The sequence below is a fragment of the Brachyistius frenatus genome, unplaced genomic scaffold (genome assembly GCF_029030835.1).
Source record: "Brachyistius frenatus isolate BFR_SWC_R1_liver_20210118 unplaced genomic scaffold, ASM2903083v1 Contig_34, whole genome shotgun sequence".
Lineage (NCBI taxonomy): Eukaryota > Metazoa > Chordata > Actinopteri > Embiotocidae > Brachyistius > Brachyistius frenatus.
In genome coordinates, this window is record NW_027210633.1 from 715,871 (window position 1) to 741,160 (window position 25,290).

The 25,290-nt window shown below is 42.9% G+C and overlaps 2 protein-coding genes across 13 annotated transcripts in view; both read right to left on the reverse strand.

Annotated features, from left to right (window-relative positions):
• The window catches only part of msi2b (musashi RNA-binding protein 2b), a 243,771-nt gene that overhangs the window by 85,201 nt on the left and 133,280 nt on the right, over positions 1–25,290 (reverse strand). For all 12 annotated transcript variants that reach the window (XM_069700580.1, XM_069700573.1, XM_069700585.1 and 9 more), the window contains exon 7: positions 17,992–18,040. In XM_069700580.1, coding sequence (XP_069556681.1) covers positions 17,992–18,040 — 49 coding nt within the window. The remainder of the gene's footprint in view (positions 1–17,991; positions 18,041–25,290) is intronic.
• The window catches only part of LOC138622079 (oligodendrocyte-myelin glycoprotein-like), a 222,124-nt gene that overhangs the window by 49,758 nt on the left and 147,076 nt on the right, over positions 1–25,290 (reverse strand). The gene's annotated exons all lie outside the window — the stretch shown is intronic.

Genomic DNA, 25,290 nt, shown 5'->3' on the forward strand with positions numbered 1-25,290 from the left:
CTTCTCACTAGCTACTGCTGTAGAAAGTCAATTTGACAATTTGGAAGACAGGGATTGTTTCAAAATAACGGATTTTCCCTCCCACTTGGTTCAACGAATCTTCTGCAATTATTATGTTTTGTGCTGCTCTATTCATACATACTTCTCAATTTGCATTTGTTCACACTCCGTCTCTCTCTCTCTCCTCACACTCGTGTGACAAAGCAACCTTCTCGAGTGTGAAACCACGAAGAGGTGAGCGGCGACACGGCACATGTGAACTGCCCAAAGACCACTTCTACAGACTTGCGGGCTGATGAATAAATCATGCTGCATAAAACCAAGGGAAGAGAAGTTCCTCTCCTGAGGGCCCACATTCACTTAGCGCCGCTCGACTCAAACAAGTATCTCCCTGCCATCTAAATGAGCCACACATGGCTGTGCTGCAGCCAATAAGAGCAAAACTGTCACCTCACTGAAGAAACATTGATCATTACACAATTTGTTCCCTTTTATTACAGCCATTGTAATTAAAATAATTGAGTAGTGGGGTGGGCAGGTGCTCCCATCAACAATTTTTTTCACCAATTAGCACTACAATAATATTGCTATGGATATTGCAGATGATATTATTAGCATTTTGATGGAACACAAGTGCCTGCACGCCCGCACGCCAGAGAACTGTTCTCAAGTGGAATCTTTGCACTGAGATCCACCGAGGGAAGAGTCACTTCTGGTCTGAATAAAATGTGGTTAGAGACACAGAGAGGAAATATTATATCAAAGTGGTGCATATAGTGGCCTGGAAAGCAGGTTTAAGATCCCAAAAATACAAAAAGTCCAACAGCAGTGCATCAATAGACATCCTTATTAAATGAGGACCCACAGAAACAACATTTTATATAATTTATGATCCAGACATCAGATGATTAAGTTTTTCTTTCAGCTCGTTACAATATTTAACAAACACATCAGCCACCACGGGTCAAAACAAAACCACCAACGCCATTATCTTTCTATTTTAGTCAAGGAAAATATAAAGAGAACGTATATAAATTGGGTCCACACAAATCTGACAAATGTGTTTTAACATCACAGATAAGACCTGTGTGTTCTCATACAGCCTGCTAGTCTGTTGTCAGCAGCCTAACAAATTGGTTCTGCGACCACTTGGGAGCATGTGTGTGACGGTTTTCCCTGCACAGACGAATCAGAATCAAATTCAAAGCATTGAATTTCTGTGATGCATTTTAACCGTTTTCCCCCTGAATCATCCGAGCTACATGTGAGTGTCTGTCTGTGACGAGGATTATCTCACGAATAACAGAGAGAGGGGGAGGGAGGGGGAGAGATAACTGACAATTGTTGTAGGTTAAAAGGATTTTTTTTTTTTTTTTTTGTCCTCTGCTTGCTGGCCATGCAAAGTGAGTATCGATGCTATTTTGCAATCTTGACCAGTGGTATTTAAACTCCATGACAAAAGACGAACTGTAATTACTGCTTTGGCTGACAATACAGAAGTAGCTTTCAAGTGTTAGCAGGTCTGCAAACTGACAGAGAAAGACGATGCTTTGATTCAATTCTTTTCATATCGGACTTTACAACAAAAACTGCAGCTACTGAACGACACTTCTCTGCCTCGCCAGCTGACTATGAGTCACATTCTTCCATTGAAACACAGTTTAAAACAATATCTCCGGATACACATCTCTGTTTGAGAGCACCCAGACTGTGGCAGTGTTGTTGGTCCTCAATCGCAGTTGGAGAAAATATCTAATGATTAAATAAATCCCCAACGCTGTAAATTCGATCCATAAACTCACTGTAACAATGGCCTCATTCTGATTAATTATGCAACACTTGCTGCAAATCAACAAGCATGTTGGACAGACTGAAAACAGTCCAATAAAAAGATAAAATAAAATAAAAAATAAAATAAAATCATACATCAATTTCAGCTTGTCTCACCACAAATCATCTCCTCAGGGCCGTCTCTGCACCAAAGTAACACCTCGAGCATTTATGATCACAGGTGGAGGAGTCTGAGATCACCAACATGATGTGACATGTCATTATTTGGATGAAATGCTATGGTGCTGCTCTCTGGAACAAAGGTTTGTACTTTAAAGATTAGATTTTATTTTTTTAGGCTCACATTTATTACTATAGACTATACTGTGACCCATTAATATCATGTCACAATATAGGCTACAGATTAGGCAGGAAACTACATAATTTATTTACCAGAGTGTCCACAAGTATTCTTAAAATGTAAAACTGAATTAAACAGAAAATTGTTTAATCAATTTGAGAAATACAAAAATACAACATATAAGATTTAAATTTGCTTTTTAATTCTACTTTCACTATACTATGGTGGTATGGTGGATGCATATGGATCATTGTGATGACAAAAGAAGCCATTATTATTATTATTATGCATGAAAATACGATGTCCCGTAACAGGTCAATTCCAGTTAGAAGAGACATCATCTGCTCCTGTCTTTATATCTGAACTGCTGTATTTATATCTCGGATGGAAATAGCGCATGTGATTGGCAAATCCTCGCCCACCTGTAATGTATGGTAACGTATTCTGTCTGATCCCACCCTGGGTCCAAGTGCACCACAGGTGCGCCAGTCACACCTGGCCACGGAAATACCAAAGAGTTCACGGCACGCTCCTGGCATTCATCGCGGGGTGCACTTGACTGAGATCGGCGCCGTGCCGCCGGGTTCACTAAGACAGAGCCCTCACTGCACTCTACTCATTCATCCTCCATTGTGTCATGATGAATACTACGATTTGGCACGAATACATCACCCGACATTCGTGATAGCATCGCATTTTGGAATTGGAGTGAATTATTTGCGTGTCGTGTGAGGGAGAAGGAGAGAGTGTGTGTGTGTGTGTGTGTGGGGGGGGGTAAGAGACAGAGAGACAGACATCGAGATGGAGACTGAGACAGAGAGATCAGAGAGCTGGGGACAGACGAACGGCAAACCATAAATGAATTCCCGAGAGAAAAGGAGGGACATGGAGAAATTACAGAACAAAAGGAGAAGACAGAAATGACATTTCTTAAGGGACTGCTGTGTGGCATTTGTGGGAAGAAAAATGAAATGTGAGGACCAGAGAGAGATGGAAGGCGAGAGAGGGCATGGGGAGAATGGAATGAGTAAGAGTGAGAAACAAAAGGAAAGTGTGCGAGAGGTAAGACTAATTTATGAGAAATGAGGCAGGAGTCGCTGAGGCTGGCTGCTGCTGTCTGATGGATTGGGTGGGGGAAGGGGTGGGGGTGGGGGTGGAGGTGGGACTGAGTTTTTCAGGCTGTTGGACAGACGAACCTGTGATATGGATCCTTTGAGGTGGCATTTCAAGAAAAAGTGAACTCTCCAGAAATAGGAGATGAATATAAAATAAAATAAAATAAAAATAAAAAAAAACATCACTTCTCTTTGGAGGAGAATCTCCCTGGAAGGTAGGCAGAGCAGAGAGAGGCAAAGGTGAGAGAGAGAGAGAATGGGCGGGAAACAAAGAGGGGGAAGCACAGGGGAATGAGCAAAAATAAAAAAATAAAAAACGATAAAATGTGTGAAGTGACAGAGACGAGAGAGAGTAAGCGAGGAAAAGATGACACCGATAAAGTCAGATGAGAGACAGCTGCCTTTGATGCAACTGCTCCTCAACTGTGGCGGTTTGGAAGACGGGGGTGCACGTGCGGCTCTACGTACAGTATATGCACACGCGTGCACACGCGTGCACACGCGAGACCGACCGAGTGCTTGCGAGCGTAATAAAGCTCACATAAGCGTGAAAGGCGGGATTGATGATAAGGGAGCTGCTCATTTGTAGTGCGTGAGGAGTTTATTCAGACATTCTTTAAGTACACAAACACAGAGAGGCTCACACACAGGCAGACGGCAGAGCTGCCTCTGGAGGTACCGAGAAACACTCGGGGCCTGCGGACTTATTCGAGGTTCCCCCTCCAGACAGAATCCCTTCCTGACGCCTGCCGACAGAGGAGCGCGGCGAACCTCCTCCTTTCAAACAGCGTCTTACACCGCGCTCGTACGGTATCAAAGCCAGGACGCACGCCGCTGTGTGAAGTGCCATCAACGTACACGGCGACGCACACCTTCCCCTCCCCGCTCGCGCTCTCTTTATGTCTCTCCCTCTTTTCTGTCCGTCTCGCGCGCACAAACTTTGAGGGAACAGAGTGGGGAGCAGGGAGAGGGCGGCTGGCAGCGGCGATGAAAGGCGGTGATGAAGGTGAGGCGGTAGAACGCCGCGCAGACGTCATCTATCTGCTGATAGAGGGAACACATCACACGGGCACACTCGCTTTTAAGTTCAGTCTCTTTCAGCACGGGCCCAATATAGATCAAGACCGGGAGCGCACAGTTACACGACCATGTGATTCTCACACCAGACCCGACACGTGAACAAAACAGGCGATAACCTTTTCTCTCCATCTCTCTCCAATTACACGGAGGGAAATATAAACAATTGCACAAGTTTATCGATCATACCATCATGCCACATGCTTTCCCTTCGAACCTCGTGAATTATTGATGAGCGGTGTTTGTATCGATACTGAAATATCAATACTTCCAATGCCAAAGTTTCTCAGTTTTAACGTTAAGAGATCAATATCAAAACTCAAGTGATTCCTGGTGGATGTGGTAGGGCTGGGAAAATAAGGAATTTACATTTGCGTCGCAATTTAATTCATTGTTTACTTGTGTATTTATTGGGCGAGTGTAATTACAGCTGGCAACTTTAACAGTTAGCACAGGAGCTAACCTGTTAGCATCAGTGCACTGAACTGGAGAGCGGTCGAAAGTCGCCAGTTTTCTGCTCACGGTGAATAAATCCTCCGCTGACCAATCACGGTTTAATTGTTCGACTAACTGCGAACAGCTAACGGTTGTAGTCGGACCGTCTGTTGACAGGAAGCCGCAACGACTGAGATGAGCAGGGTGCTTCAGAATAAAAGCACCAGTTTGATTCATTTCATGATAAAACTACTTTAATGAAACACTTCTTTATTTAACTTAATCATAACTTTACTTTCTTGAGCGCTTTATTTAACCAACAGGTAGAAGACCTCTAAAATGGTCATTCTAATGATAGACAGAGCCAATGGCTTTAAAGTAATGATGCTGCTGAAGTAAAACTCAGAAAGACTGACTGACGTGTGATGTGTGTTGTTTTTGGAAATATGAGTCATAACATACAAAATATCTAGTATCTAGTATGATTCAACTTTTTTCGCATAGTCCTGTTTAAAAACGTAAAAACATTTAAAAAAAAAAAAGGCTAAAATAAAGAAATAAATTGAGATTAAGGTAACCACAGTTTTGAGTGACATTTGTGTTCCAGGGATTTTTCAATCGTATTATTATTTTTGAAGCCCGTGATGCTAAACTGGCTGTTAGCATAGTTATAATCGGCACATCTTAATGCCACTAAGGTTTCCATTTTAAATGATTTGCCCTTCAGGAAACAAACCTGACTTCACTAAATGTAGGCCAACGAGCCACTGATGATGTTCCTCTCCTCTCCTCTCCTACAGTAGCTAATGTATGAACATCTAGCAAAAGCTAAATAAGATGTGTAGCTCACTGTGTACTTGTAGTGTTTGAAAAGGATTTTCAGCGAGCAGCAACACTCACAAGTTGCCTCGGAAATGAAATGTCTATATCCCGCTTTTTATTTCACCTTTTCTGCACACATTAAACTTTTGTACACAAGAAGCATAGCTGTTGGTATTGGGGATTCCAGATTAGGTTTTACTTGGTATCGGAAGGTAAATCGGTGATATCGCACTTCACTCCTACTGATGATCCACCAGGTCAAGGGTCTCTTACAGCTCCGTTTTTTTTTTTTTTTTTTGCAGGGTGAAGCTTCATTACTCAAAAAAATTAAAGCCTAATGATGTCAGATCTCACCCATGACCCCTGCAATGTCACAAATTCGTATTTGTGGCAAATCATTCTGCGCTGTGCCGGTGCATATCCACTGAGACGCTGTGTTTGAGTGTAAATATGTGTGTCGTGGGCAATGTCATATAAAGAGTGTGGCTGGCTGAGGGCTTGTTCTCTGCGGGACTCTACAGTGGGGCAAGGCACATAATATAGAAAATGGGCTGCGAGGCAGCCACACATTTTATGTGGTAGTTTACCACACACACACACACACAATCTTTCATAAATAAAAAAAAGCACCGCACACCTACACAGAAGCGCACAGTTAAACACACAAAGACAGACTTGGAACCTGTCAAGTGCGAACAAACTGATGACAAGACGGCGACAGATGGATCCACTGAGGAGAGACGAGCTACGCATTCAACTCAATTAGCAACGTGCTGCTGCATGACGCCGATGGGATATGAAATCTTACCATGACTGGCAACCTGTCAATCGAGCAACAGAGCCACAAAACAAGCATCATGCAAGACGCAATGAATTAAATTTAATAAACCAATAAATAAATTAATTTATGAATAAACGTTATAAGCCCATGGAGTGGCAGCTCTGCATCAAAAAACAGGGCATAATGTGACCAGGGAGCCTAAATATCCCCGGGCGCACACACACACACAAAGAAGAAACTGGCAGTAGAGAAAGAAGAGGAAGAAGAAGAGGAGGGGGAGGAGGAGGTTGTGGGGAGAGACAGAAAAGACAGAAAAGCGAGAACAATGGCTGCCTCCCTCTTGCTTCACTCTCTCTACCTGTGTGAACATTCGTGAGCGCTGTTCATACATTATCCTGCCATGGTACCTAATGAGCCAGGCATCTCCACCCTGACACTTCCGCTTGGCTAGGCAACCCTTATTACAGGGTGGAGGCGTACACACACACACACACACACACACACACACACACACACACACACACACACACACACACACACACACACACACACACATACCATCATCATCATAGGTCATCACAGCAGCTGTGTGATGGAGGAGCGTACAAACATCTCTTGGCGCTAGTTATGTAAAGGAGCTTGCCATATTCAAATGCATCTTTATTGTCTGTCAGTAGTAATGGTCATATAATGGTTTAAGTGCGTGTGTGTGTGTGTGTGTGTGTGTGTGTGTGTGTGTGTGTGTGTGTGTGTGTGTGTGTGTGTGTGTCGCTTTCAGACACATCAAGTTCTTACAAATACATGAGGCAGCATGAAGGCTGTGGTTAAATATAAGGACAGACGCCGTGTGCTTCCTCTGAGTCATTGGTCATTACAGATGCTTCATTGTTCATGACGGTGGACGAAATTGCCACATTTTACTGCTGCGTACTTCCAAAAAAATAAAAAATAAAAAATAAAAAATAAAAAATAAAAAATAAAAAATAAAAAATAAAAAATAAAAAATAAAGCACATCAGCAAGTCTATCTTGTCTGGCAAAATACCAGTCGGTGCCAGGATGTACCCTGCAGTGCTATGATTGTCTTGGCTGCGTCTGTATAAAAAGCCCTTCCACTTCAAAAAAAAAGACTCCTACAATTGTTTAAGTGGTAAACCAGCAGAGCTGTGGGAGGCCAATCAGCAGCACGTAGGGCCATCATGGTAAAAGTTGGTCAAAAACACATCAAACGTCACAACAGCGGGCGAGTACAGCACGGAGGCAGGAGAAACGCTTTGAAATCGGGGCTGACTGGCATGTTGGTTAAACATTTAGAAATGACAAAAGACACTGGGTTTGACCCTCAAAGAAACGAAAGAAAATGAAAAAAAAAGAAAAAAGAAAGCAGAGATTGTTCTTTTTTCTTTTAATCTAAGATTAGATGCCTGGACTGGAGCTGATGTAATCTAATTCAGCTTGCAATCGCTGTGAGACGTGATTGCTGGGGCTCAGCAGCTGATTGTGATTTTCAGTGTGGGTTGGTGTATTCTGACCACCATTACACTTAAGAGGGACAACTAAAAAAAAACCCAGCAACTTCAAAGAAGTTGTGCTGAGGCTTGATCGTAAGTTTTCTGTTCTTCTCTTGTATTGGAACTTGATGACTTTTATCACAGTTATAGAGAAGCTCTTCAATGAAAGAGGAGGCTTTATACTTTCTATTTTGGCAGTAAAACACCAGTTTCGAATGCAGTCAATATAATAATAAGTTTGATACACAGCACTGAGATAAATGATAACATATTAGGTTTCTGTATTAGCATCAACAAACATTGTTTCATACTGTTAAAAGACGCAGCTGTAAACATATCCATCTATCCATCCATAAATTGTAAGCCAACTCTTTAATTGCACTTATTACATTTTGGTGGATATATGAAGACACACATTTACTTTTTACCTATTGTGACGAGGTTCAGCTTCAGCCCTGTTGGGTAACACTGAAACATAGACACAGTCGCAGGTCGAGTGGTGGTTGAAGTTTGATTGAGCTGGTCTCTCAAAAAAACCAACTAAACTCTGAACCAACAACTTACGAGTGCTCCAATCAGTGTATCAAGACAAAGTAGCTGTTAGGTGCTCTGTAAACAAACTGACTGACTCCTCCATCCTGAGGAGGCCCTTTAAACTCTACAAAGCCCCTCCCACCACACTAATTGATCACATCAACAGACAACAATGAATTCAATTTTCTCAACCCTCTTTTAACTACAGCTAAAAAAAAATAGGAAAGTAATAACATTTTCTTTTCCTTACTCAACACCAAACTGATAACCTCTCAGATAACCCCCCACCCCTGAAAATGTTGACATTAAAATGTTATCTTTAGTCAACTCAAAGCGTCGCATGACCATGACGTCATCTTAATGCGCAACGCTATGATCATATGGGACAGATTACACTCGCTTTGAGACGGGAAACCACGGGAACGCACACACTAAAGTAAGCAGACCTACTGTACGTGACCCTTGTTGTAGATTAGAGTGCACCAAAGTGTTCCTCCTGGGCAAACGGAATATCTCCTCCCCGTTCAGAGACAGAAAAATGTATAAGCGACCCTCGTACTGAGCTAAGATGAATCACGTGCACAGGAACTGAGCAAATAAGAAGTAGTTACAGGATGTAAGAGCAGTTCTATGAGTAAGTGTGTATTTTGTTTCTTTCAGCGGGGAGGGGGGGCTCCCCAAGAGGAGGGGTAACACTGCTACCAAGTGTGCACACTTGTTGATCTACCAGGCCATAATAACAAGAGAGTTTGGTGAGTCCTAACGTAGCAACCTGTTACAGTGAGAGAATGAAGCGCGCTATGTGTGAGCGTGTATGCGTGTCCTCGAGCGCTCCTCATGCGGTCAGTGACGGGGCCGTTCCATCACACCTATACAAAAGAAACCGTCCCTTGTATTATTTAATCTGATCATCAATTTCTGACAAATTTTGGAGAAAAAAAAACGGCTTCACTCTTCATCGTCACTAAGTGCGTTCCCGCAGCGCGTATGTGGGTGCGGTGCTTATCAAAGAACATGCCCATGTGATCGGCATGTTTGAAGCGTCTTACGAAGACGAGAAGAGACATATTTTACTAACGCTGCACAGCAGACACTCAGTTAATTCCCTCTTGTGCTGCGCTCAGCTGTAAGATGCCTGGGTAGGCACCAATCAGGCTGTAAATACAGGGGACAGTGCAGAGGGAGGCTACCACTTCCCTTGTCTGCCTCTGTAACAGTCTCATGCACATTAGCAGGATTTCTGCATTTATATGAACATGTTGCTGTGACTTAAAAAAAAAAAAAAAAAAAAAAAAAAAGTCTTGACTTTGACCGTTTGTAATAGCTCTTATATTATATATCTTATCTTAGCCAGATTCAGGCGAGCTTGTCCGTGCAAAATGTAATTTCAAACACACTTGTACTCCTGTGTGTCTGTGCGCTCCGTCTGTTTGCGTGTCCGTGAGTGTGTTTGTGTGCGAGAGGATGTAAACTCAGTATTCCAGGTCACGGTGGCTGCAATCTCACAGGAGGTTTAACCTTGGTAAATCCACTATTAGGTGTTCTGAGAATGATGATGTGAGCAGTAGATCCTCCCTGATGGTTTCACTTTCGAAGAGCATCCAGCAGGTCACAAATAGAGAAGCTGTGGGGGTATTACAAGGTCAAAGGTGGGCTAACTCTCAATATGATGACAATTTCAAGCTGGCATTTTCATTTCCTGAAGAGACTGATTCCCAATAGCAGCTGAGGCCAAAGATGTTTGCTTATTTTTGTTCAAATAAGTCCTCTGCTTTCGAGACAGATAATTTATACCGCAAATATGCAGGGCGGACTCGCTGTGTGCACAACAAACTGTCTTTTACATCCACGTGTATAGTATGTCTGAGGCAAATTCCAATCAATACGGTGTCCCAATGCATGCGCATGCATAAAATCAGACCATAGCTGACATGTAATGTCTTTCCGCATTTTTTTTTTTTTTGTCCCTTTCATTTTGTCCTTGAAATGTCTTCAGAGGTGCGGCCTCGCAGCCAACCAGTGGGAGTAGCTGATGTTTTTAATGGCACATGGTTTGTCTCCTGGTGGTGAGATAAACATGGGGAAGAGATTAAAACCCCAGGCTTTCTTCCACAATCTCCTGCCTTCATCCTCCTTTCCCTCCTTGCAGTGGACACGCAGGGCCGGCACAGCGGACTCTGACTTAAAACTAAACCCATCCGGTCTATGAAGCGGACTGTAAGCCTAAAAAAAAAAAACAAAAAAAAAAACACTCACAAGCGCGACAACAGGAACGTTGACGGAGGGGCAGGTGTCAGCGGTGAGTAAGAGAAACCAGACAGGTGACAAGGAGAGGAAGATTCTCTCCCCTTTAATCACCAACCTGTCAAGAGTGTCTCGTGGTAGACTCGTAGCAGGATTGTACACAGCAGCTACTGTAATGCTGAGTTTGAGGCGAGTCTGCTGGGTCACTGATGTGGCTCACAACAAAAAGCCTGAAGAGGAGGAAGCAGAGCTAAAAGGCCAGGCTCCCTAGTGCAGGTCACGCCTTCCTAGTGAGGCACAGGTTGGCCATAAAGCCTGCGCGCCGAGGAGCTGATGAGCTTCAGCAGTTATTAAGCGCGGCTAAACACATCATTTCCTTTGTCACTGTGATTAGGCCAAAGCGAGGGGCCCTCAGGTGGAGGTAGACCCGGAGTGTGTGATTAGCTCTGCCATTTAAATGACATTCACACTAATCGCTAATATCAGGTCTGTCAAGGTGAGAGAATACAAAGAGGAATCTGTCAGCTCGCGTTGGACGACCGGAGCCGAGCAAAGGAAAAGTGCGGGAACATGTGATTCCACTTGATGCGAATGCTGTGTCACTCAGTTAAATCAGGCACGGCTGCTGATTTTTTTTTTTTTTTTTTTTTTTTTTTTTTACTGGCGCTGCTGTAAAAGCAGTCATAGTCCAGAGGAGCTGTGATCTGTAAACACGACAACTAACAGGGATCCAATTGTTTAAAAAGAGGACCCGCAGTGGAGGACATGAAACATCAAAAAGACCTGGCTTTGTTAAAGGGCTCATGAGAAGACGTCGTTTTTCAGTTGTGTCCAAATAGGTTTTAGTCTCATATAAGAAAAAAAAGAGGCTTTTGTTCGGAGCGCAATTAAGATATTAAAGAGAACTTTTTCTTTTCTTGGTGGAAATTCATCTCGGAATTTTTCTCAGTTGCACCATCTTTAAAACTCAAATGACCCTGCTCCCCTCTCCTGCCTGAACAAAAGAAGGCATTATCAAACCTCACTCTCAGCAGTGCTAGATCCATTTGGTAAACAGCCTGTGTCCTACAGTAGTAATCAGAGGGTATTTTTGAGGGATTTGCAGGCTGGCCAGGAGGTATCCGCTGGAGTGATCTCTAATTGCTAGAAGCAGAGGCCTAGACTGCCTGGCGCTCTTTTGAAGCCATCGGCAGCAGCTTCCAGCCAGAGGTGCCAGCAGGGGGAGGCTTCCCACTGAGCCACTCTCCTTTTTCTTTATTTACTTCTCTTTTCCGCCCTCACCATGCCTTCCCTAAATTCTACTTTTCCTGCGTTTCTTGTGCCCGTTCCCCTCCTTCTTTCCATCCTCTTCTTTTTCCTCCTCTAACTGTACTCGTTCCCTTTCTCCACCCCCACATCTCCTGCCCCCCTCCCCCCACACCCCCACACACATCCTTCCCCCACCCCTCTTCTACTCAGTCAATGAGCCAGCAATCACTTTGCAGACAGACATCCTCTGCTCAGTCGGCCATGTTCAATCCCTAGCACCGGTGGCTGATGAGGCATTGTGGTGACGTCAAACACTGGAGTTTTTTCAGCGAGTTGCAGTTAACCTGTGGACGCGCAGCTCTGCTTCCCAGGTTACAGGACTCACACTGGCAGTCTTTGTATAAAATAATTAATGTTATATGCCAAAGAGATGAAAGATAATGAGGCCAATTATTATTTTTTTTCCTCCTCGCCAAGTGAGGTGGGAGAGGCAAATTTATGTCAAATTGTTGGTGTATAATGACACCTAATACAGCTCGAGTCTTTGTTACTATATGAGCTTCTGTATCCCAGGGCAAAGGCTTTTGCTCTATAAAGCATGATTTGGAAATTGTGACACACACACACACACACACACACACACACACACACACACACACACACACACACACACACACACACACACACACACACACACACACACACACACAAAAGCACCATAAACACTAATTATTAATAATAATAATAATAATAATAATGTGATAGAGTTAGACTGTCTTGTTTTCTCATAGGCTTGGTGTGTTTATGCAGGGGCTGTAAAAAAAAAATCACCCATGAAAAGTCAAAAGAAAGACAAATTGAAAATGCTGCATGCTGTCATCCACACACACAGTCGCGCAGAGACACAACCAGTTTTTGGTTGTTTGGAAGACAGCTCGCTCAGTGTGACATTGACTCCTCGGTGCCAATTCCACAATGGGAGCTGCACTTGCTAGCTTTGCTGCCAATCCAGGTAAAGAGATTACAGACACACACAATGCAGTCTTCTGTTCGTCTGCCAAGAAGAAAACCAGCCCTTTAAGCCCATAGAAAAAAGGGGGCTATACACAAATTCACACAGCCTGAATCCCAAAACCAAGAATCCCCTTCTTCTCCAGGAAACATGGCTTCTAATATGCGCGGCACTCAGTGGCTCACTCATACAAAGCAGCCTTGTGACTGAAACAATCCTGCCTCCACTTCCTTATCCCGGTCCCCAACACTGTTGCACATTACTATTACTTGCATCATTCAAAATAAAGAAGGAATTTGGCTTGCAATCAGTCACACAGTCATAATAAAGCCGCACTAATGGGTGCTGTCTGGTTACAAACTACTGTAAAGCAACAGGAAACAAAGTTTCACTGGGATTTCATCAGCGTTCTTAATGGCGTAATTAACAAGGTGAGCGAGAGCGGTATCACCCAAAATAGGTATAGTGGGTGCCACCTGCAATATTTATACTCACAGCCATTAACCCAAAAACTTCTTGAAAACTAGGAACTTAAAGTAAACTGCGGGGCTCACCCTGTTGAGATTTTGCAGGGCAGGAATCAAACTCACTGTGACATGCACTTTTGACCCAATTAATGAGCTACTTATAATTACAAGAGAGTAATTTAGCATTGGGATTGCAATTTGCTTTGTACATACTTAACTTTTTGGGAGTTGTGTGTATCCGACGTGACGCTGAGATGCTGCTTGTGCATAATCAAATCAAAAGGGATATCTATGCTACATATTTCCCCTTGAAAAAGTATTATTATTGTTTATATTGTTTTTAGTGTAGTCACAAAGAGTGTAGCCACAAAGTTGACAGTTTAGTGGAGGTGTGTGACAGCTCAGAGCTCTCTGAACTACATTAAACTCACTCATACTGATGTCAGCAGCACCGCGAGCTGGAAACCAGGATGTGGAAAATGATTTCAATCGAGCATTTTATGAGTGGCGTTTCAACAATCCCAAGTTTTTTTGTCCAGCATTAAAGTTATAAACGGGAAACATACTTTGATCTGCCTGAAGGGATTCTTTAAGATGTTCGCTGTTTCCTCTTTCTTCCTTCTGCAAACTAGATAGCCATCCTCGAGGACAACCTCACGTTCATTTATAAGATGTCTAAAGTTATCCCACGTTGTTTTTAATACATTTATTTTTAGACGTGGACACGGTAATATGATCAGTTTTGTTTTCTCTGCTGCTCATACCCTAGTTCCAAGTGAATTATACTGCAGCGGGATGTGTATATAATAAACAGTGGTAATGCAGTGGAGCAGGAGGGCTAATTAAGACTAGCAGGACAATACATCATCTACTGTTCCTTTTTCTAACAAATTAAACCCCAATGCTTTGATGGATATTGCCACTCTTTCCTCCCGTCCCCTAAGAGAAGCCATTTTTTTGTCCCCTCAACAAAACTCTCCTACCAATAGAGTTTGACAGTAAAATCATATTTTAGATCATAGATCATATGTCAGCCTGCGGGATGGGAGTGGGTAAAGGCTGACAGAATGATTTTGACTCAGGGCTATTCCAAAAGCTTTTATTTCCCAGCCGTACGGCTCGTCCTGTCATCCAGAGGTGGCAAGTGAAGTCGTGTCGAGGGTGTTGGAAATGATGACTGGTATGTGTAGTCTGTGACTGCTGTGCTCATGGCCTCGTTCCCAGCCGCCAACACTGTAATCTGGACCTCCTGTACCACTGACTAAACCACCATCAAAAATAAGAAAAAGTAAAAAAAAAAAAAAAAAAAAAATCTCGTGAAATGTGTGCTAAGAAAATGGGCACATTCCTGCTTTTCTCTTTTCCTGTCACAAAATGAATGTCAGGGGAAGAACGGAAGGTTGAAGGGAGGCGGAGTGGTGGTGGGGGGACACTGCAGCAGAACATGGAACAATAGGCGCCCTCTGGCATCAACCTCTGGACAGCCCAAGCCGCTCACCAAAGACACTGAACTCACCCACAATGAACTGCTGCAGTGGGAAGGGAGGCTTTAGAGAGTTCAATTTCCAACACAATTGGCTGTATTCTACTCCTTTAAATGCCAAGGAGATGGTGTGCAGCGTGTGCCTTTGTGAGGAGCTTTGCTTACAGCGAGTGTCCTCTAGCAGGAGAGACAGAGGGAAAGACAGACAAGAGGGAGAAAGCTGTGAGACGGCGAAGACAGGAGGTATGGCGGGGAGAGGGTGGAAGGGGGACGGAAATAGTGCGGCCGTGTGAAAGGAAAAAGAAGAGAGTGAAAGACTGGGGAGAGATACAGAGTAAAAAAATAAAGAAAAAAAGAAGAAAAAAAAAAAAAGTCCAGAGAAAACGAGAAGGGTAGAGAATGTCTCCTCCGGTTGTCGTTTCGCCAGGCTCACAGGGACCGTCTGAAGGACAATGCTGCTACTAGTGGAGTGTGACGTTTGTCCTCTATCCAATTCACCACAGCCCCAAAGAAAACACACTTGCAATCAAGTGTCGATCATGCATCTCAGACACAATAAACTCCTCCAAAATACAATGCATTAGAGTAATAAACAGTACAGATTTTAAATAAAAAAAAGAGCCTAAGGAGAAAAATAGGAAGGAAAAGAGATAACATTCAAATGAGATGATATGAAGTCAGAAGGAGCCAAGATCACCTTTGAAAAGGGAAATCTTATATTATCTCACATTATTTCATACGTGTATTATTATAGTGTGTTATTTTTTCAACCTAAAAAATTTGGATATAAACAGGCTTACATATCCTTTTCATGACTTTATGGATATTTTAGGTCTCTGTTGTTGCCGCTGTTAACATACGCACACACTGCACTTTGTGTGTGCGTTGCCGGTATGACGCCATTCCAGGTGCACAACACAGCCGGTGTAGTGTAGCAGTTGTTTTGGGGGGGGACTTGCAATTATAGAATCATTTTAGAAGAGTTGCATTGTGTAACATTTGAATTGTTAAATAAAGAACGTGTTATTTTTAGCTATCGCAGTGCTGCAGAAAAACCCCGGCATTATTTTTTCATGAATCAATCTGTATGATAAAAATGAACACAGGTGGGGAATTGATTTGGACGGCGGGGGCTGCCAGATGCCCATCATTGGATCAGTAGGCGATGGTAAAGTGGGGCCCAGGCACTAGTTTCACTGATAATATATTCAATGTCCTTTCCTTTGTGGTCACAGGCCAGCTAAGCCATTAATATTACACAATCACACCAATGGCTCTGATGAATTATTCAGAGATTCTTATGGCTCTGTAATATTCTATGCAATTCATTGAGAAGACATGTTGTGTTTTTAAGATGAAAGCAGCAAAATATCTACTGTTTCTTATTCCCGCTGGAACATAAAATATCAAAACGCTAGTTAGACGAAACAGCAACTACAGGAAGAAGAGCACCTGCCTCCCGCCTCAGAGTCACACTCCAAATAAAATACGTCCGCTGTCATCGGAAAAATTGCCAAGGAGGCTGTTCCTCCATCATTGTCTTCATTTGAAGGGCATTTTGCCGCCCAAAGGCAAATGCCTGACACACTCACCGAGCGTTTGCGCCCAACCTCCCTCGCAGAGGGCTGGAAGTGCAGCAGACAGGAGAGAGAAGAAAGAAGAGAGCGCGAGAGAAAAAAGCCTCTCGTCTCAAAGCAGACCTCACACTGGGTTCTGTCACTGCAGATCAAATTTCCCTCAAAGCCATAGATCACTTCCGCTATAGTTCACGTTTCACACTTAGAAACTGTTTACCAGACTCAAAAGAGTTTTGTCTGAGCAACACAGACACAGAGACACACACACACACACACACACACACACACACACACAGACAGACAGACAGACAGACACACACACACACACACACACACACACACACACACACACACACACACACACACACACACACACACACACACACACACACACACACACACACACACACACACACACACACACACACACACACACACACACACACACACACACACACACAGACACAGACACACACACACACACACACACACACACACACACACACACACACACACACACACACACACACACCGAGCACTCGAACATACACGGATACAGTAGAAGAAGACAGATAGACACAAAACGATCCAACTGAACTTAAACATTTATACAGTTTGAGAGGAAGAGTCGCGCACCGCAAACAAATATTTACATGTATATGGCGCAACAGTGCCGGTCCCAGGTTCAGTGAGATGGTGCGCTGCCAGCTCCGCCTACAAGCGAGCTGACTGGCGTGACAAACCGAGGAGTGCCTGCTCCTTTCTCTTGTGGAAATACCTGTCAGTGCCTGTCGACTGCTCACGCACACAATGATACATAAACAGCCAGAGACAGTCTGTCTCCTAAAACTTCCTCTAACGGTACCTATGTGAGCCGCTCATGGCCGATACCGGGGCCTGTGGATAAGTGACAGCCCCTGTATGTGGTTTTCTGCCGGAGGGGGTTAAGTCGGGCCTAAAAAAAAACACATAAATAAGAAAAAAGCGAGCCGCTCAGCTTAAATGCACCGACGCCGCATTGTGGTGCAGGGAGGAAACCTGTCTTTGGAAAGTCCTCTGCTTGAGAGAGAAATGTCCCCCTCATCTGAGATAAGGAGCCGATGAGATACAGCGATAAAGTCAGTGCTTCTCCTGGGTCTTATCTGATGCTGTTATCTGACTGCACAGCACCCAGCATCTCACAATCTTTACACCCTTTAACCACCTCTCTGAAACACTCACACCAGCATCACCGCAGCGCGCGCACGCACGCACACACACGCACGCACGCACGCACACACACACACACACACACACACACACACACACACACACACACACACACACACACACACACACACCATGCAATGCTCAAACATTCTAAACACCATACCAGCTTATTGATTACTTTGACACTCTCCCATTGTTGAACAGATGGTACACCTAATATCATGTGAAATGGAACTGTTCTGTGTTATCTCATGGGGAAAGGACATAAAATGACTATTTTCTCACCTTTCAGAAAGACGGAGGAGGAAAAAAAAACAACAACACAGAATAGAAGCTGCACACTTACCTCTATGTCTGTTAGTAGTCTTATCAAACATAAGCATGGCATCATCAACCTGGAAGACATAAGAGAGAGAGAGGCCTGGCATTAGCTTAATCTTTCCAGCAAGTGCTTCACATCACCTTCTCCCCACTGAATCCCATCTCATCTGCACACAGTAATTACTCTTAGAATATACTGTACATTCTCATTGCTTTGCACCTTATTTCTTTCTAAGTACCTCTCCTCCACATACTCATGCTGTGATCACTGGATTACTGTCAGGTTGCTCTTCCCCTTCTCTGTCTGTAGGTTTGGAATTTTTGACTGTGTCTGGATTAGATGTAGCAAAGATGTGAGTGAGGAGTGGCAATAGGGAGAGAAAATTAATAATAATGACCAGCAGTGGGAAAAATGGAGAGCCGCGCGGACAATATGTTTATTTTGATGAACACCAATGTTCGGTCTTGGGGAGAGTGACAGATAGACACATTACACTAAGCGGGCGTGAGACAAATGGGATCCCTCCTCATCTCGGAGCCGCAGCGGCAGCAGCATCCACCACAATATCATCCTTCATCATGTCCAATAAAGCCACACACGGACAGACAGCATTTTTTCCTTCTCACCTCCCCTGAAAAACAGCTCTCTAGACACACTCTTCTTTCTATAACTCTGATGAAATGCTTAAAAAACAGACAGAGGCATGCTCATTTAGCCTGTGATTTTGTTTTAGGGGGGAAAAAAGAGAAAAAGTAGAGAGCGGCAGCAGACAGAAACAAAGAGGGAACACTCTGCACCATTCCCTCCCTGGTTATGGTCTCTAGGTAAGAGTAACGGCGCACCGAGGAAGCTTGATGCCGTGCAAGGAAGGTGTGGAAGAAGAAGAAGAAAAAAAAAAAAGCGCACACAAGCGTGCATCTGTGTTTTTCATGGGAGCGTTACAAAGCTTCGGGAGGAGATGGGAAGAGACAAGAATAGGGGTCTCACTCAAACCGAACTGTCTGATTGGATAAAGAGAAGTGCCTGGCAGCCAGGCAGACTAGCGCTGGCACACTGTTCCGTGCCACCCTCTCGCCACACATTTGGCACACAAGACGTTGGCACAGCTTGCGGGGCCCGGTTACTCACTGCACAGCTCACAGGCCACATGTGGCTCCCAGGCACTTTATTTGCACCTCCCCAAAATATTTCCAAACTACCAAATACAGCAGATGACACATATGGATTTATATATATATATATATATATGCAGATTTAGGTGGCCCTTTATTATGTGGCCTTACAGAACTATTACTCCTTGCAAGACTGAAACACACTGAAAAACTAAAAAAAACCTGAAATAAGCAGGCAGTCAGCCTATAGGGGACTGCTGGTGTAGAACTGTGGCTTTTAAAATCCTTCGGTGAGCTGCAGCAGTTCTGAAAATTAGTGGTGCAGCAGCAGCTGTGGCAGAGCAAAACAATGGATGTTAAGTATGGTTAAGTTAACAAGACCATCTTTTAAGAAGGGGAGCACTGGATAATGCTGGGAGACCTCCCATGATGCATTTCATACCTCTGCTCTACGCTCTCATTTCCTCTCCATGCATCTGTATGCTACTATGGCATGTTATTTTAACTCTGCTATATTATTATAGTCGTCTGATTTGATTTCATCCGCTGCTGTATGTTCTATATGTCAACAATGATGTTTATCTAACTTTAACTTTTACTATGTTATTCCCCATATGCTCAGGTATATGTATTCTTTATTAAGGTAAAGTATTTTAGGTCCATGTTGCTTGTTAGTTCTGCTATTTAAATAAATAAATAGATGAATTGGTATGTGATTTTGATGTGAGTGAGCAGTGCAAACGCTGTTGTCTCCTTTAACAGGCAGGAATTCCTCCATATATGAGTAAACTAAAGCATCACTGACTAAAGCCTATACTAGGAGGATGAAAGTAAGACAGGCAGTCTCTGTGAAGTACACTATTAACAGTAAGAGTTTGAAGTCAGAACCGATATTTTTAAGTGCGGGCATAAATTCAGCAGAGCTCCTATTCGAGGACTGTTGCTGGCACTTTTGTACAATCACTAACAAAGTTAGGTTTTCCCCCGAACTGCTTCTCTTTGTTTTACACAGAAAGAGAAACATAAAAAAATCTGGTATGAAATAATTAAGTTTGCTGTGTCTCTGAAAAATGGTCTATCTGATGAGTGTGTGGTGGGAAAAACATTAAAGTGGTGTACAAAACAGCTGCCAAGCAATATCACCTGGAGCAACAGTTTTATAAACAGACATTTATAATGCCACGCAACCTAACCTCTGTCTCATGCCAGGCAATCTAATGAAAATCACATTAAAGTCAGAGGAAGTGGGATAACTGGAATTGGTGGTGCTGAGTGTTGTGATTTCATTGGCTGAGTTTGAAGAACACAGAGAAACGTCTGGATTGTTTATCCTCAGCACAATAACTTCTCTGTTACTTTCGATCCCTCACCACTTAATTACACCGCTCTGGAATTAAAGGTGAGGAAACTTTGATTCAACCCATTTTCTTAGCTGGAATTCTGCTCATAACACCAGAAACACTTTCTCATGTCTCCACGTTTGACAGCAAGAGAGCTGCACTGCGCAGCTAAGATGGAATGGCATGTTTACCAACTATGGTAAACGTTTAATTTGACAAGCGTGGCTGACAGCCTGTGATCATTTACATGGGAGACAGAAATTTATAGCATTTGACTTCTGTCATCTAATATCAGTAATACTGAAACAGCCAACAGAGTCGCTGCTCCATGCATCACCAGAAGTGCAGACAACATGGCAGGCAGAGCACATTCAGTCTTCTTTAAAGCCTCCGTATTGTATAAATTGAGATTGTTTTGTTTGTTGGTAATGAAGCAGGTCTCGGTGCTGCATGAATGCTGTGAAAGTGTCGGAACTTTCAGTCCATGAAGAAATAAACACCAGCCGTGTTTAGCAACTGTGCTGTTTAGACTTCCTTAAGTTTGTGATGTCACTCATTCAGGTGTGTAAGTGGATGAAAACACCGACAAGAGAACAAAGAAAACACAATTAGTGTCATGAAGCTAACAAGCAACAAGTGCAAAGAAAACCTGTCGTCGCCCTGGGCGCCATCACTCAGAGGAGTCAACCAATCAGAGAGAGGGTCACTGATACGATGCGCCTTTAGGACATGGACATGAAACAGCCGGTTCTTTGTAGAGATCTAGAGAGAAACTTTGACTGAGATGATTTTTGGCACTGAAAAACTCCCAAAAAGTGTAAAATATGGGCCCTTTAAGACTCGTAGAAACGGAGGGGCCGCTCTCAAACACAAATGCTACGACAAGTATTGATTGGTAGTCATTTTGTAAAGTCTGCTCTGTGACTCAGTAGGTGAGACGATCGTAAAAAGACACCCACAAGCATCTCCAAAACCAGCTGACACATCATAGTTATTTATGACTTCTGCACTACAGTGTAAAAAGTTGATTTTCAATTAAGTCAATTAATCAATTAAGTTGCTCTTTGCTATCAAGTTGATATCAAAGTAAACTAATGCATGGTTTGAATTATGGAAGCAGCCCGCAGTATCATCAGCCATCAGGAGCCCCTCATGCAACATGACATTCAAATGTGTGCACTCTCATATTGATAGCATTGCTCCTGTAAAGCCATTTACAGCCTGAGAGCAGAACGACTTGTTACTTTGTAAAATGAAGTGAGGTCTATTAAAGGAAATGTATTATATAAATGTGTGAACTGTGTTGTTGTGACATTATTAGAGGAGGACCATCCTGTCAGCGAGACCCATCCAACAAAGAACACAGATTCGCGGTGAAGCACTGATGGGCACTTTAACAAAGAATGTGCACATCATGTGAGGGTCACACTCCAGCAGGTCATACAATACAGTCTCCCTCTCTCCCTCTCTCCCTCTCCCTCTCTCTCTCTCTCTCTCCTCTCTCTCTCTCCCTCTCTCCCTGCCACTTGCAGAGTCTATAGAACCATCTCCTGTGCTTCAGGGCTTTTCAATGTAGTTATTCAAGCAGAACACAACTGTGTGCCTCCATCTGATAGAAGGTTAAGGACCTCTTCACTGCTCACAAAAAAGCCCGCCACACAGAGGTGAGGCCAGGCTCACCTCAGGGAAGAAATCTTTCTCTGTCCTCCTCCTCCTTCTCTTTCACTCTTCCTTTTCTCCCGGCACGGTGAAAAGAAAAGGTTCAAAGGATAATGGCTGTCTTATCACTATGTAAAAGGGGAATGGGAACTCCAGCGAAGTGCCTGGCCTTTTGTGACAATGAAGAAAAGAGCAAAAGTCTATTTCACTGTGGTATATGCACTGGAACAGTCCATGACCACTTAAAAAGGAGAAGGCTGCTGGAAGACAGTCAGGGGGCAAAAGGCCGGGCAGCCCTTTAACTAAACCTGCAGCAAACACATCTGAACCAAATAACCTCCTCTGAAAAAAGGGCCGCCAGGAGTATATTAGGTACATGAACTGTTGGCTTACTAGAAATACAACTTTTACCCACAATTTCAAAGGTTGTGATTTCGTGACATGCCATTCTGTAAATGGAGATATGATTCAGCAAGTACGAGTACTTCACATCCACGTTGCAATTTCTTGGAATCAGGCAATTTCACCTTGGCTGTAAAGGCATCGACTCGCGCTAATAAATCTTACACTGGCCAGTTTGTGTTGTGAGGTCTGGTAAAACAACTAATCAGCCCTAATGCTACAAGACTTAGCAGACTAGCTGCAGCCTCCGGGTGCTGCCGAGCCAGAGGAAGTGTTTAATGTTTTACACAGGTTGGGTGGTTTGATAGATTAGTAGTGTTCATGCAGTATTATTGTGGCTTTGAAAGGTTTACAAACTGCACTTGGTTTTTCCAAGACAGTTTTTCCTTTTATTTTAGGAGCTAAAATATTTTTTTGGTTTCGGTCCTGGTTGTTTTCTTTGCCTGCCTTGTCTGTCTATGCAATTTACTTGTCATTATTAAGACCGCTGAAAGTTATTGAGCTGCTTTCCAAGGCTATAAAAACTTGGAGACAATAAGAAAAACCTGGAGGAAAAAAAGGTTAATAAAAGGATAAGAACAAGTGGAAATAAATGTGTTTAAAGTTTTACCTCAATGAAAGACTCACAGAGTATATGTAAGAATGTTTGTGGTGTACAATACGACTACATTGGAGACTAATAGCGGCGAGTGGCATGTCAGATAAATCAAGATAAACCCTGCAATACTGGAGGAATGAAAATTGGATGAGAACTATGTAACATGTAAGGTTTTCCAGTCCCTTCAGAAAATTGCAATCTTGCAATCACAATAACTTGAGAAAATTCAAGCAATCTGTGCAATTTTTTGTAGAAGCTTACCATTTTGCCAAATTCCCATAATTTTGGGGACAAAATTGCATTGTCAACAGAAGATCTGGTGACGGTATTACTGCATGAAGTAGTCTTTCTAAACAAAACACACTTTATTAACCATTACTCTTACAGTCAGCAAGGCTCTGCTACCTCTCCTTTCACCATCAAAACTTTGTGCCGGCAAGTATATCCTTTGCTTTCGATGTTACAGTCACAGATTGCCTGTTTGTAAAGCTATGTCACTTTAATACATTTTTTTGTGACTTTGAGTCCCATAGTTCTCAAAGTTAAAAAAATAGATAAAAAATATCATAACTAAAATATTTCTGTGATGTGCAGCATGCTTATTATCAAAGGGAGTGCTCTTTATCAGGTCGTGCTTAAAATATATATATATATGTATATATATATAAAATTTAATTTTTTTCCCCCTCTACTTGCAATTTTTCGTCACAAAAAAAACCTGAAATTTTATAAGGCTTGGTTTTCAGGTAGGCAGAGAAACCCAAAACTGTGTTTGTGGTCAGTCAGCTTAGCAGTTAAATGACAGTGAAGCTGTAAATCACTCTGGTCCAACACTATGAAAAAAAAAAAAAAAAAAAAAAAAAAAAACTTTTCCTGTTCCTGTCATATAGCATGAGACTTAACCTCACACCAACCTCTTGTGTGTCTGTGTCAATCCATGTGTTTGAATAACCTCAGAAAAATACGTGATAATTCAGGAAAAAAAAAAGGTTGCTGAATGATGAATTATGTATCAAAGGACAAACACATCAATAAAGGCTAATGTGCTCTGTTTTTGGACAGGAAAACAGCAGAGGTGCCAGGTGACAGGGAGAGATTTAAGAGCTCTGGAAATGAATTATGACAGCGATTTAGATAGGTGTCAAATGCACATTTACATTCCGCTCACGGCTGAAGGCTAGCACAGGAGCTTTCCTGCAATTTGGGGGTGACACTGATATAGATCATATCTGGTGCCAAAGGAACGAAGACCCGAGCCACGGACAGTGACCTTAGAGTGGTTGCGCCTATCCTTTTGTTGATGCCCTGTTTTTGTGCTGGCACCTGGTGCCGCTTTGTGCTGGTTGTACCGGGCGCACAGAGGTTTTCTTTCTTGTCTTTATTACACTCGCTGTGAACTTTATTTTTTATCTAGTTGAAAGAATTGCACTGTGTTTGTGTGTGTGCATGTGTGGTTATCAGGCAATTTTAGTGACAGTTCTGTTGTCAAAGATAAGTGGGATTTGTGCTCACAGCCACAGACTGTACATACAAAAAATGGAGGTGGCTTCCGGGTCAATGCGGCGGTGCTTATAAGTGCAATGCTACTGAGGGCCACTAGGGGCTGGCTCCATTGACTCCCATTCAAAAACTTCACTCAAAATATAAACTCAATTCATTTTTTCCACTAACCATTATACTGTCATTAGCTACATTTTCTCTTTCTTATCAGTGTTCTGGTGGTCCTTCTGAAAATAATTTCATAAAGAATTAGATATCAGGCCTTAAAGAGAGGAACGTTTGGGCGTGTGCTTGGTACGTTTGACACGCCTAGGGACAGTCACGTTGTCAGTGTAGGCAGGCGGGCCTACTGCTCTTAGTCATATCCGCCACTAGCTCCTCCCCAACTCGTCCATGTATGGTCACTTCTGCCTCCAAAAAAAATTAGATGATGACGACCAAATTGCCAGACTTGATGCTTCGAAAACAGCAGTTCACAAACTAATGGGTGGATGGCTGCCTGCCCCAACCACCAAAACCAAGAAACAGTCTGCACTGTTGACATGGGTTTACCAGGTGATGCGCAAAATCATTTGAAAGATATTGTTTGTTTCCCAATATGTGGCCAATTCACCTTAAAAGAAAATACTAGTACAAATACCTGAAGAAGAAAAAAAGAAAATACTGTGCACATTTTCTATCAGCCAAACTCAAAGCTTAGGAGTCCCATTAA